The sequence below is a fragment of the Falco cherrug genome, chromosome 3 (genome assembly GCF_023634085.1).
Source record: "Falco cherrug isolate bFalChe1 chromosome 3, bFalChe1.pri, whole genome shotgun sequence".
NCBI classification, from domain to species: Eukaryota; Metazoa; Chordata; class Aves; order Falconiformes; family Falconidae; genus Falco; species Falco cherrug.
Genome location: NC_073699.1, coordinates 37,599,691 through 37,613,097, shown reverse-complemented (window position 1 = coordinate 37,613,097; position 13,407 = coordinate 37,599,691). Strand labels below are relative to the sequence as shown.

The following is a 13,407-nucleotide window of genomic DNA, read 5'->3' as shown; positions in this document are numbered from 1 at the left end:
TAAACTGATTTCCAGACTCCTCACGTTTCACAGTGGTGTAAATAGAGCAAGTTAAAACATTTTACTGAAGTATATGAGTAGACAAATTGTAAAGACACATCTAGATGAACATAAAGTCAGGTAGACGTTTTTCCTGATTCTGGTACAGCCAGCATGATGGAAACTACAGGGAGAGGGAAGAAGTGCAGTGGGTTTGAAGGACTGAAATTTGAACAGTGTGTCTTGAAGGAAACTGCTTCAGCTCTAGAAGTTGGGCAGGGGAGAAAAGGGGGGGGGGGGGATGTGTTTGGCTCTGTGTGGTTTGGGTTTGGTTTTTTATGTTTGGTTTTTTTAAAGAAAGCACACCTTCACTGCTTTTAGTGAGCAGTTGGTCCAAAACTGCACTGCACTGTTTCTACAAGTTGCCTCCTCACAGTATTTGACCAAGAACTGAACATCACTGCTAACTCTAAGAATAAAGCTTTGCACTGCTAAGTTCAGCATCATTCTCTATTGCACAAGCTAACCCATCATACACCCCATTTCACAACTGTAAACATCAAACAAACAACAAAAAAACCCCACCAAACCAAAATCATACATTCATAGCCACTGTAAGTCCTGGACATGTTCCAGTCTAATGGATTAGCCTGGTAAACTTTTCAGGTTTGATGCGTAAGGATTGGTCTAGCTGAAACCCAGCAGGTTACTGTTACATCACATTTGGCACATCATAGCTCATCCATCAGCACAGAAAACACTCTGAATAATTCAGAGCTTAAACAGTTACTAATAATGTAATTCACAATTTTTTTAATTCTGCATTGTCATATAAAAACTGGACCAGGATACTGAAGAGGTGAAAGTCCAAGCACTGACTTGCATACTGCTTGTTCCCAGCTGTCAATCCTCTAGCATGCACATTAGCTAGGAAGCTGTGATATGGCATTATTATTAAGGAGCCATCACACCCCTCAGAAATGCTGCTGCCACCACCTTGCATGAAGGCGAAACAAGACCTCTCTAGTGACACTGCCTTAAAACAGGCAGATTATAAAAGTTTAGTCATTTCACCCGAAACTTGTTTTGTCCTCAACTTATCAGTTCTCCCTCCCTAAGAGCTTAAAAAGTCTTCTCACCTCCTCTTCATGACATGCAGAGGTCTTCCTTTGACTTCGGTATCCCCTCTTGCCATTCCATATTTTCACTTTCTCAAAAGATGCTTCTTGAATAGGCAAGTACTTTTCATTAGGGATGGGAGGGAAGTACATTTCTGTGATTCACCAAAGTAAAGTTTGTTCTCGAGTTGTAAATAAAAAACAGAATCATATTAAAGACCTCGTGTACCAGCATGCTAGAATGGAATTTAAGATGATGGTAAATTTATTCTGGTAAAGCTCTCCCTTTTGCTGTTTACTCAAAAAACACTTCCTCATCTCTACAAGAAACACTCAACAGGTTGCTCTGATGATTCCACTGACATTTAAGTTGCTTGCTTTCTTATATAATCTTCAAAAATCTTCCATGCCAGAAAACATGCTCAGTGACAGGCATGCAAGCCAACTAAAACCTTTCAGCTTCAGAGCACTAATTCCAACAGTTTTCACTTGCTCTCATTTAGAAATATGCAGAAACTAAATCTCTCTGCTCACCACTGCTCTTGTCAACCATAGCATTCATCTGCAATCCACACAGAAAGGTATCAAAGCAGGATGTCCGAAAATACTCTTCAAGGCTAACATAAGTTTCTCAATTAAAGATCCAGAAAGTGTCTGTGATTTATCATAGAATGGTTTGGGTTGGAAGGGACCTTTAAAGGTCGTCTAGTTCCAACCCCCTGCAACGAGCAGGGACAGCTTCAACTACAACACGTTGCCCAGAGCCCCATCCAATCTGACCTTGAATGTTTCCAGGGATGGAGCATCTACCACCCCTCTGGACAGCCTCCTCCAGTACTTCAACACCCTCATCATAAAAGGTGTCTTCCTTGTATCTAAGTCTGAATCTACCCTCTTTTAGTTTAAAACCAATACCCCTCCTTGTCCTACAGCAACAGGCCATACTAAAAAGTCTGTCCTCAACTTTCTTTTTTTTTTTTTTTAAAAACATTGAAATATTGGAAGGCCACAACAAGGTCTCCCCAGAGCCTTCCCTTCTCCACACTGAACCACCCCAACTCTCTCAGTCTTTCCTCAAAGCAGAGGTGTTCCAGCCCTCTGATCATATTTGCGGCCCTCCTCCTAACCCGCTCCAACAGGTCCAGGTCTTTCCTCTGATGAGGACTCCAGAGCTGAACGCAGCACTCCAGGTGGGGTCTCACCAGAGTGGAGTAGAGGGGCAGAATCACCTCCCTCAACCCGCCGGCCAGGATTCTTTTGATGTGACCCTGGAGATGGGTGGCTTTCTGGGCTGTGGGTGCACATTGCCGGGTGCCGGCTCACACCCTGCTTTTCATCCACCAGTACCCCAAGTCCTTCTCGGGGCTGCTCTTAACCCGTTCATCTCCCAGCCTGTACTGATACTAGGGGTTGCCCGACCCAGAACAATTTGCAGGAACAAATTATACACTTAACAATGCAAACAACTTACAGCTCAGAAGCTGATATTAAGCAATGCACCCAGAGAGATGCATTAAGCAAAAAGGTCACCCCTGCTGTTCCAGTCATGCTCTCAAAGCACCAACTGCCTTTCCTGCGGGACTGCTGGACTGTTAAAACCAAGTCTTCAGAACCACGACTCATGGAGAAACATACTGAACAAGTACCCCCATACACACTCCAGCAAAGCCATGAAACTCTTGCTTCTTTACAGAATCACCCTGTACTACCTAACCAACCTAACCAGAGGGCAGTTTGTGCGGCACTGCACATGGTGGCAGGGCCTTGCAACATATGCGGCATCTCTAGCAGCTGTTACCTGCCTTGTGAACTTCTGGGGTTTTCCTCCCTTGATGGGAAACACCACTAAACAAGTTTATATCGAACAGCAGCACTGGTTGCTGGAACTAAGTAATAAAGGATGCATTTGCAGTGGACACACTTCTCTGAACAAATTAACCGTTGGAAACAATGCAGTCCAAAACTGAATTCTGCCCCTATTATTACATAATCAGAGATGCCTTCAGAAAAACACAGTTGACTGAGTATTTAGATATTCACATGAAGAGCAGGAAAGCAGGACTTGTTTGTGTCTAGAAATCAAGATCTTATTCAAAAAAAGACATGCAGCCACTGCATTTTACTTTTCCAAGGAAGTTTACTACTACATCCTGAGTATTCACACTCGTTCTGCTAGACTGAGTAAAGTGCTAAACATGTTTTAGCAAGGCACCAAACCCAGAAAGGACCATTATTTAGACTGAGCTGCAGCCCTGGCAGAGCATCAAGATCAGTAGACAAAACTCAAGGAGCGGTTCACAAGATAGACAGGTCTCACCACTGTACCTCAGCATTTGCTAGACGTGCATTAAGAAATGCAAATGTACTTCAGAAAAGACTAGTATTTAACACTGATTCCTAAAAACAGTTATTTGAATGGTAGCAGGGACTGTTTATTCCTTCCTCAGTCTTCAGATGAGGAGGTTTAACATGGGTGTCCTGAAGACACCTTCACTGCAGTTAAGTATTGCCTTATTGGAGAAAACAGCAGTAAAGCTTTAAAGTCTTCCCCTCCTTCCAAATTACTGCACTTAAATCATACAACAGCAGTAGCCAGCTAGAAGCCACACTAGAGTTTTCAGCAGTTAAGCTACATAAACTAAAGGCCAACTTCTATGGAGCACTGGATCCCCACACACACATCCTTAACTTGGGTTTGGGGTGTGCGTCCCCAGCCCAAGCTTTGGGCCGAGGTCCCCACACACCCTGGAGCAGGAGCTGGTGGGAAAGATAGAATGCAGGGGTCCAAACATGGCCCAGGACCTGGGAGACGTACAACGCCAGATCCATGCTGTGCTCAGTAAGATCCGGGATGAGCAACTGCTTGGCAGGCAGCAGCACAACCCCAGCTTGCCATTTCAGACTCATCACCCACCCTTCTTCAGATGTCCAGACAAATTATCTCTGCAGTAACATCTGCTCCCTGTTCCTTCAAGTGCCTCTGGAGGTAGTGACAGACCACATGCCAACACTCTGCATACGGCAGGTGGACACATCCAGGATGCATCCCTTGCTCAAGGATCCGTACATTACCTACTCCGGGCACTATAGCTGCGCAGCACCTGAAGAGTCTGCTCAGGCAGCGGACACAAAGGCTGTCACAGTCCAGAATACAAGAAGGTAAAACAAATACCTGCTAGGCAAGCACCGGAGCAGTCCTGGGAGAAGAGAAAGACTCACTGCAGGTCTATCCTTTTACTCAAGATCAAGTGTCCTCTCGAAAAAAGGGTTTGGAGCCCAGCGTTGCAAGCAGCTTGTCAAGGAGATGAAACACACAGCATGAACGGTGCCTTTAAGAGCTCATGGCTCCAAGCAAAGCACATTGCAGTAAAATGGCCTGTTTTCCTTCTGCCAAGACAGTGACATCTGGCAAAAGGAAAGTCAATATTTAAATAAGGCTCCTTCCCCACCCAGTGCACTAGGCTGGTACTACTCCTGATGCTCCTCATCCCTGAGCACACATCAGCTGCTCAGCAAGCCTCTTTAGAGGCTGCCTAGCACAGATTCGAGTGGTTTTATGGAAACAGCATGCAGTAGCACGTGATCCACTCATGCAGACTGAAGCCTGTCTATGTTCAGGCATAAAACTAAGCTTCGCAAACAGTAATCAAAGCCCACAGAAGAGTCAGCAGTCTAGTTAAAAACAGCAATTGATTTGGGGGCTTCTGCTCTGCCTTCAGCCTGCTTCTCGAAACTCCTCAGATGCAGGCAAAACACTTTTGAACTGTGCTGAAGGGATTTGTCTTCTACAGACCAATACAGTGACTAGAGACCAAGATGCACTTCAGCAAGTGCAAGCTGTGCCCATTTCATACCCCTGACCCTTCTTTTTGGTTGGTCCTACCTACAGGACAGCTTCTTTAAAGATGCTTATAGGAAAGTCCTTGTACAGCTCCATTCTCGGAAGCCTGTGTGAGGAAAAGCAGGCGACATATCAGGACCCTAAACTACTCGGCAGAGACTACAGGGGACCAGAAGATGCAAGTTTATAGAAATGGCCTTCTTCAAACGCAGCCCTTCCCACCAGCGTCTGCAGATGTCCACTATTATATGAGTATTCCCAGGGACTGGATTGCTGTAGAGCACTGCAACGATCATCAGACACTGATAACTCCTTTCTTTTAAATTCTGCTATCCTAATCAAGTTAATCAACTTTCTAATGCCATGATGTGATATATGTTTAGGCAGAGAACAGCCAAAGAGAGAGGAATGATAGGATTGCTTTTTGCTTATCTTGGGACTCCTGCTAGCAGTTTAATTAAAGTACTTTTTTCTAAAGTAAACAAAGCAAAACAGGCATGAGCAACACCCCCAGGGTGCACAGCTGAAACAGTTTTACCATGCTAAAGAGCAGCTAAGCAGCATTACTCACAAAGCTTCTTTTTCACCTTTTTTTACTTTTTTTCTCATGAACCGAGATCACTGCCAAGCATGGGCTCTGATCCTAGCAAAGCACAGGGGACACACCTGACTAAAAACAATTACTCCAGCCCAGGCTGCCTCCCTTGGCACATCTTTTCATCTATATCCTGGGCTCAGTGGGCTCATGAAACTCCGTTCCCCTCTAACTGCTAGAGAAAGGAAAGCAAAACAGGAAAAAAAAAATGCTGCTCTGCCTCTGCTAGCCTCTCCCACCACTCCCAACAAGCTACAGATGCTGACCAGACTCTTTGTTATCCCACAATACCATATTGCCAATCACTAGTAAGAGGCCTTAAGCTTTGAACCAAGTTTACAAGGCCTCAGGACCAGAGGTTTGTCAGGTTTACTCTGTCTGAACTATTCTTGACTTGCCTGCAGCTTTGTTTTACTTGGTGTACCTCAGAAAGTAGAACATGGGATGTGACAAAGGAGTGGTATAAGTAACAGGGCACAGGGTCAACACTGGTGACCTTACAGCTATAAGAAAGTAATCAATTAGCAATGGAGATCTGCAGCTGAACAAAACTATTTTAGAGGTAACAAAGACAGCAAAGAAATAACATCTAACATTACATTTAAAGGCACTTTCTATAGTAGATCTGGACACAACATGGAGCTTACAGGACAATAAAAGAAAGAGCAAATGTGTAAAAAGCAAATGTGAAAGAGGTACCCCAGTGGATCATACAGTGAGGAAGAAGCAGCCATAAACATCCTGTTCTTCCCAGCAAAGTAGTGATAACACTGACAACTTGCTATAATACACCAAAATGTTGCTAGCAGCCTCAGTGGCCATGAGAATAACACCAGGAAAAGGTGTAAAAACTAAGTGCATACAACATTACCTTTATTATTACCAAGACTTCATCTGCATAGTCTTTATCCATAGCAAGAGCTAAACTAATAATCATTCTTGAATTAGATTGCTAAAATTCCAGTTACACAAACAATAAATTACTGGCTTTATATATATACACACACACACAAAGCATGCTTCCTCTCTGCCTATGAAGTTTTTAAGCATAGCACACACTTTTGTGCTGCTGGTAGGCTACAAGCAGGAGGGGGGCAGTTCAGAAGCCTATCACTCTAATCCATGTGTGGCACAGCATGTTCCTACAGACCTCAGCTCTGCAGAAACTGAGTGTCCCAGGGTCAGCTAAGGCAGGGTACACATTTGCTGCAGCACTCCACTGTCAGTGAGAATCCAGGACATTTATTGCTCTGCTCTCACACTCTGCAATAGAGAAGTCTGCTTGTGAAATGGGAAAGCTGCCTCTTTCAGTGACAGCATTCACACCACAATAGTAGCGCTGGTTTCTTGCTAGATAGCTTCAATCTACCCCCTTTCTGTTCGGAAGCAAGTAACAGCACAATAAGCATTTTTCCACACACCACCATTCACTGGCAGCCAGTGTCCCCTCCACTGCACCGTTCCCCTGCCAGGACAATGGCTGCAGACTCATGCAGACAACTGCCACCACTTGTAGTTGCAATAGCAGAAAAATCTGTCTACACCTCTGCAAGAGAGAAGTGTTTTCACAGCAGGCACCAGCATTCAGCAGTATTCAGTTACCCTAGCTCGTGGTACCACTCCCAAACTGCCAAAGTCAACACACTGCTGCATGTTCTTTCACCTCCCTTCACCACAGGCTGAGGAGGAAGACGAGCAAGAGGAAATAGCAGAAGTGACACTGAACCTTCAGGAGAGATCCAGATTACAAAGTTATGTGCAGCTGGTCTGTTACTGCAGCCCTTTTCAAAAGAGAAGGCTTGTGGTTGAAAGCCTGCCCTCCAATACAAAGTTTTTGAGTGAAGGCTCCTAATCTTTCTGGCTAATACACACTCAGATACAAGGGACTTTGAAGATGCTTGTTACCTTTAACAGCAGAGAAAGCTGTCCCTCTGGAGTCTTAAATTGAAGCTGACACAGAGTGACAGTTTTGGCTGAACAAGAGCATTTCAATTTAGTGCTTAATCTCACTTAATGCTTGCTTTCCCTTTCAGGCACCCTTTGTTTGATATTTTTCTGCTTATTCACTGCAGGATATTAAAAGGACAAGGGTAAACACCTCCCTTCCTCCATCCAGCAAATCTCAAAACAGAAGTGCCCATATTGCAAAGACTTCAGTGTGGTCATCATCATCCTACCTGGAGGTGAGCTTCTCTTAAAAACATGAAAATCCCCATACACATCAGATATCTGCTACACAGGGTTCAGCAACCTACACCGTTGTTCTTTTCTATTAAACTAAAGATGAAGTTTTTTGGGTTTGTTTTTTTTTTTTTTTTCCTTTTGAAAGCTGGTCAAGCAAACATTGGCTTTCAAGAAGACTCCCTGTACTGGATCTGCTGCCATGGAAACATCACTTTAAGAGATACAGCTGATATCCTCCCTTACCTGCAGTAATGTCCAGCACCCTCAGAAATCAGCAATCCACAAACTGCTCCCTGATTTTATGTCGCAAATTAGTCTCCTGACTTAACACAAGACTTCTTGGTGCTGGCTGAGGGGTTCTCTCCCCATGAAAATTGTCCAGACCCCTTCCTATTAAAGGAGCAAATTGTTGTGACTGAAGAGGACAAAGCCTACCCAACACCCCAGTCTTTACAGCACTCAAGGCAGCCAAAGTAGCTTTTGGGGTGCCCTCACCCAGCATGGTCAGCATGTGACACAAAGCATCAGAAGCCCCTACATGTGTTTCCCCATCACCCCGCTCCTCCCAGGACTACGCTAAATCTGGCTCATGAAGCAGAGGCTGTTAGTCAAGGGGTACTGTATTTAGCAACTGTAGAAGCCAAGAAAAAAAGAAATGCATGTACAAGATAGACAGGAGCAAGATGATGAATAGAAATAAAATTCCCAAGGCAGACTAGTGCAGTACGTGGTTACTGCCAGCCCCTCCAGATGGAAAGGGCTGTGCTCAGAAGTCTCCAGGCACAGCTGAAAGCAGTTCAATAGCACTCATACCCAGGCCAGCTTCAGGAGAGGTGTTAACAGATGGCAGCCAACTTCAGCCATAAAAATCAGCTGTTCCCACTTCACCCACAAAGCACCCAGATCAAGCAGAGCAAGGCACTTGCCCAGGCTGCACCAGCACAGTTCTTAAACCAGAGCCAAGGCACAGCGCTTTGTTTTAAGCCAGCAAGGTCAGACCCAGCCTCCAAGGTCTCCCATTGCTTAGATGGTTGTTTGCAGTGGGTGAAAGGGGAACATAGGGGCTGTTCCACAGGGCTTCAAAGTGTGGGAAACCGGAACAAGCAGGACTTGCATCAATTTCATGTTACTGGGATTTTAAAAGCCCTGAGCAGTTACAGCTTGGCCTCATCAGAGGATCAAAGGAAGCAGATCCTTAGCTAAGCCTTCCCTACCCCAAAAGGCCTGAAAGCAGCCTTTACTCTAGCTGGGTGAAGGATTGTCTTGTCTGCATGTGACAGCACCGGTTATAGGGAACCGGGACAGAAGATCCACACATGCCACAAGCAACAGATTCTTTCCACTGCTGGAAAGCTGGGCAGGCTCCCTCCTCCACCTCTTCCTGAAGTGTGTTTGCAAGCATGAATGAAGAGTTTAAGCTATCTTTCAATGCCCAAGCACTGGAGAGGGCAGGAACAGCTGACACTGCTCTAGCCTCCAGCTGCCCACCCCACGCCATTCCAGTACCTCATTCACGCACCAGCTGATGGGGGAGGATAGCAATGCCAGTAACACCACCCTATCAAGCCAGGGCCCTCAGCCTGAGTTAGAACAAGACTCTCCCGCCCACACCCCCAGAATTTTACATGCAAGAGAGGGGAAGACTTGCTGCTGATCAAGGGACTTCTGATGTAACTGTTCTGTTTTTTTCCTCTTTCAAGTCACTGCTACAGACACTCAGTTCAGTGAAATTCTTTGCAGGTCCGACAACAGCTGTCCACTTGTATTTACTTACAAGTGCTTGATTTCACAATTGTACATTAAGGAAAAAACAATTCTTATCTACAGTACTGCAAGTACCTAGTGATAAAGAAAACAAAGCTGTAGAAAAAGGTGCAGCTTCACCCATCAGAACAATGGGGGAAATCTTGTCCTACTGCCTGCAACAAGTAATTTCTACACAACGGGAGCATTAAAGTTCATTCTGTCAGCAGAAATGCAAGTCAAGGCTCTAGGAAAAGAAATGCTTACATACTCTCTCAAACAATCATGTGTAGTGTTTTGGGACTCTTAAGTCCCACAAAGCCAGAAGATTTTGAAAGACACTGGATTACATAAGCGAAGAGCTGCTGAAGCTTAAGAGGAACCCCCTAAGCACAATGTCAGAAATGCAGTATGACTAGATAACTGTTTGTGCTATGCTGCATGTCTTCATGGGACTGCTCAGTGGCACCATCTCCCTATTCAGAACACATCAGCACACTGCTTCTACTGTTGGGGCAGCTTCATCCTTATTTCTCCAGTGAGTGACGAACTGTACCAGTGCTAACAGTAATAGTGGCGGCAAGCCAGAGAGAAACTCTTTTTGCAAGCAAAACCAGGTATACCACAGGTATACTAGTGGGGGTGTGTTAGTTTGGTTTTCTTTTTTTTTTTTTTGGGGGGGGGGGGGGGGGGGGGGGGGGTGTGGATGGCGCAGCAGGGGTGGGAAGCCAGAATCTTTGTGAAAACAGAAAACACACCTGCAGTTATTTGTCCATTCTGCAACTGAGTCCACACAGTGGAAGACCAGATTTACATCTCTTTGCTGAAAACAAAGACACTTCAAATGAAAAATTGCTCAGCGGTTCTGATGCTGATGATAGTAGGCTAGTAACAACTATTTAAGGAATGCTGCTGTACCTGACCACTCACGAGAGAGTGAAGACTTAAACACATTATACACCTATAGCATTAGCCTTGTCTAGTTTGGCTGCAGTCTTAACTATAATCTAGATTTTCTTCCCACCTCCTAACTTTAGCTATCTGAGAAAGCTGTCATCATAACAATGGAAAGTAAAACCTCTGACTCACACTTTTAAACAAATTAATTTCTGGTTAGAGGCAGCAATCCAGGATGTTTAAGCCAGCCCCAGAGACAGGACCTGGCAGCTTGGATTTTAGCCATGTACATGGCTTTGGTATGTAATACCATCTCATCAAGCACAATTTCCAATACAAGTACTACAGGGAAATGGGTTAAATAGCAGGGTATTAGAAGCCATTAGTTGAACAGGCACAAGTGTGTTGGCTATTCTAGATTTTCCTGCTGTACCCACAGGTCTCCACCTCATCCAAAAAGGCAATAGAGGAAGAAGGTGTTGCACCATGTTTGCTCCATAACAGTCACTTACGTCACACTACATACACTATTCTGATACACAGCCTGAGGTGTGGTTCCCTCTTAATACAAAGCAGTATTTATATAAAAATTAGTTTAACAGCAAAACAAGCCTCTAGAAAGTGTCAGCATTGTCACTAAAGCTTTTCAAAAGATCACAGTATTTTACTTTCCTTTTCCAATAGAAGCTGTTCAAAACCGAGCCTGCAGTTGCAGTAACAGTGTTTGCCTTTTAATAGGCTCAAATACAAAGAACAAACTTCAAGAAAAACACTGAAATCTGTTAACGCTCCTGCAATTGGAATTAAAATACAGATCAAACCGACAGCTGTGCTGTTTTCTGGCTGAACGGTTCTGTTTGTCAGTCCCTAAGAATAGGGTTTGGGGATTTGGTTTGGTTGGCTTTTTCTGTTGCTGGTTTGGGGTGTGTTGTTTTTTTTTTTTTTTTAATTTATATATATTGACGGTAGACGCAGGACTTCAGAATGGTTGAAGGAATCACCCTGAGGAGGTTCAGCCCCTCACCAGATTATCTTTTGCTCTGGCAAAGATAACTTGCCCTTTTTTCTTATATAGAGAAACACAGAAGTAATTGATAATTGTACAAGTGTACTACAGCTGCCTCCAAGCACCTAAAACAAAAGCATGGACAGCTCGAGGCTGCTGCCTGAAGCAGCTCAGCTGGCAGAGCAGAAAGCTGGACCACACAGAGTCAGGGGTTCCAGCACCTTGTACGCCTCCAACACCACTGCCGCTGCGAGTGAACACCTCCTACCACCCCAAGCATGCTCAGTGGGAAAATGCTGAATGCAATCAGTCCAAGGGTGCGGATGCCTAGCCGGGCCAAGCAGCCCTACCAGCTTACTCGAACAAAGTAGCTCGTTGACCCCAGCCAGCCTTGCTTCATCCGGTGGAAAGCAGCCGGTGTCTAGTTCAGTACTACACCCCTACAAAAGACTCCCGGTGGATACACAGATCGGTAGGACATACGTCACACACTTTTGTGGGAGAAGCTTTTACAGCCAGAGATCCTGCTTGGCCCACATTCAGGTCAGCCCTCATCAAGGCACCAACTACTCTCTCAGGCTGCAGCCCCAAGGTCAGGGTTTTAAATAAACCATGAAGTTTAGGAGCGTGCTGCCACCGCGGGGGCCAGGGCAGCAGCCTCCCCCAGCACGAGGGCGCCAGCCCAGCACCGTCGCCTGCCGCGCCGGCGGGGCCACACAGGCGGCCGCCCGCCCGAGGTGCCACCCCGGCCACGCTCGGCAGCTGGAGGGTGGGGGGGCGGGGGGGCCGCCGAAACGGCCACGCCAGCTGCTGAGCAGCCCTGACACGCAGGGAATTCGGAGGGAGCAAACCCTACCAACAGTGCTGGTTAATCAAAAGTCGCACGCTCGTAAAACGAAAGCGGTCCGCCCTTACTCCAGAGGGAAAACAGAAAGTTTATTCTCCTCCACAACGCCGGTGGAAGAGTCGGGGTTTACTGCCCGCGCCCGCGGCCCGGCGGCACCGCCGGCGGAGGCGGGGTGGCCGCAGCCGCCCCGTGCTCCGCCGCCCGCCCGGCACGAAGCTAGCACCCGCCCCCGGTTCCGCATTTCCCGAGCCGACGGCGTGACTGCAGGCGCAGCCCCGCCACAGGCCGGGGACCCTCTCCGGCACCGACCCCGGGCTCCAACGCAGCTCCCTCAGCCGGGCGCGCTCGGCTCCTGCGGGGGACCCAAGCCCGCCACGGGAGTTACCCCGGGGGTGCCTTCAGCCCCTCGCCCAGCCCCGGGGCGCGGAGGGCTACACGGGCCGCGCCGGGCCCGCCGCCGGGGCTGGGCAGGGCAAGGCGGGGCAGGTCCGGGCCGAGCGTGCCCCTGGCAGAAGGGCTGCGAGAGGAGCCCCCGTCCCCCCCCCGCCGCACGGCAGCGCCAGGCACCGCCACCCGCCGCGCAGAGCCGCCGGAGGCGCGGCGGCAGCCCCCCGCCACTCTACCTTGGTTCCTCGGGGGCTCCATGGCGGCCCCGGCGCCGGCCCCAGCTCGCCTCAGCCCGGCTCGGCAGCCGCCGCCTCCCGCCGCTGGTTGGCAGCGGAGGCGCCGCCCGTGCTCGCGGGGGCGGGGCGCGCCTCTGACTGACGTGCGGCGGCCCCGCCCCGCCCAGGTGAGGGCGGCCGGGCAGCGCCGGGGGCTCAGCCCCGCAGCCGGGGCGGGGCGGGGCGGGGCGGGGCCAGCCCCCACCCGGGCCCGCAGCCGCTGCCGCCTGGCCCGGCGAGCCTGTAGTGTATCGGGTCCTCGCATTAGGCGCCCGCAGCGCTTTCAGTCCGGTACCGGGCGCCCTAAACCTGGGCTTCGGGGCCCGCCCCAGCGCAGCCAGCGTCTCTGCGGCCGCAGGGCTCCCCCTCGGTCACGCCGCTGCAGCTTTCACTGCGGGGCGGCGCCTGGCGCTCGGCAGCGTTGCTGCCCCTCGCTGCAACCAGCGCGACGCTGCCGTTTGCGTTTGCTGGCCCGGCTCTGCAGGGGCTGAGGAGCGACCCGAACAACCTGCTGCCGTAACGCGCTCGGGGAGGC

At 48.2% G+C, this 13,407-nt stretch overlaps 1 protein-coding gene across 4 annotated transcripts in view; it reads right to left on the bottom strand.

Moving 5' to 3' along the window:
* Positions 1-13,164, bottom strand: part of TPD52 (tumor protein D52) — a 128,073-nt gene extending 114,909 nt beyond the window's left edge. For all 4 annotated transcript variants that reach the window (XM_055703644.1, XM_055703640.1, XM_055703641.1 and 1 more), the window contains exon 1: positions 12,834-13,164. In XM_055703644.1, coding sequence (XP_055559619.1) covers positions 12,834-13,137 — 304 coding nt within the window. In that variant the 5' untranslated portion in view covers positions 13,138-13,164. The remainder of the gene's footprint in view (positions 1-12,833) is intronic.
* Between the last annotated feature and the right edge of the window lie 243 nt (positions 13,165-13,407).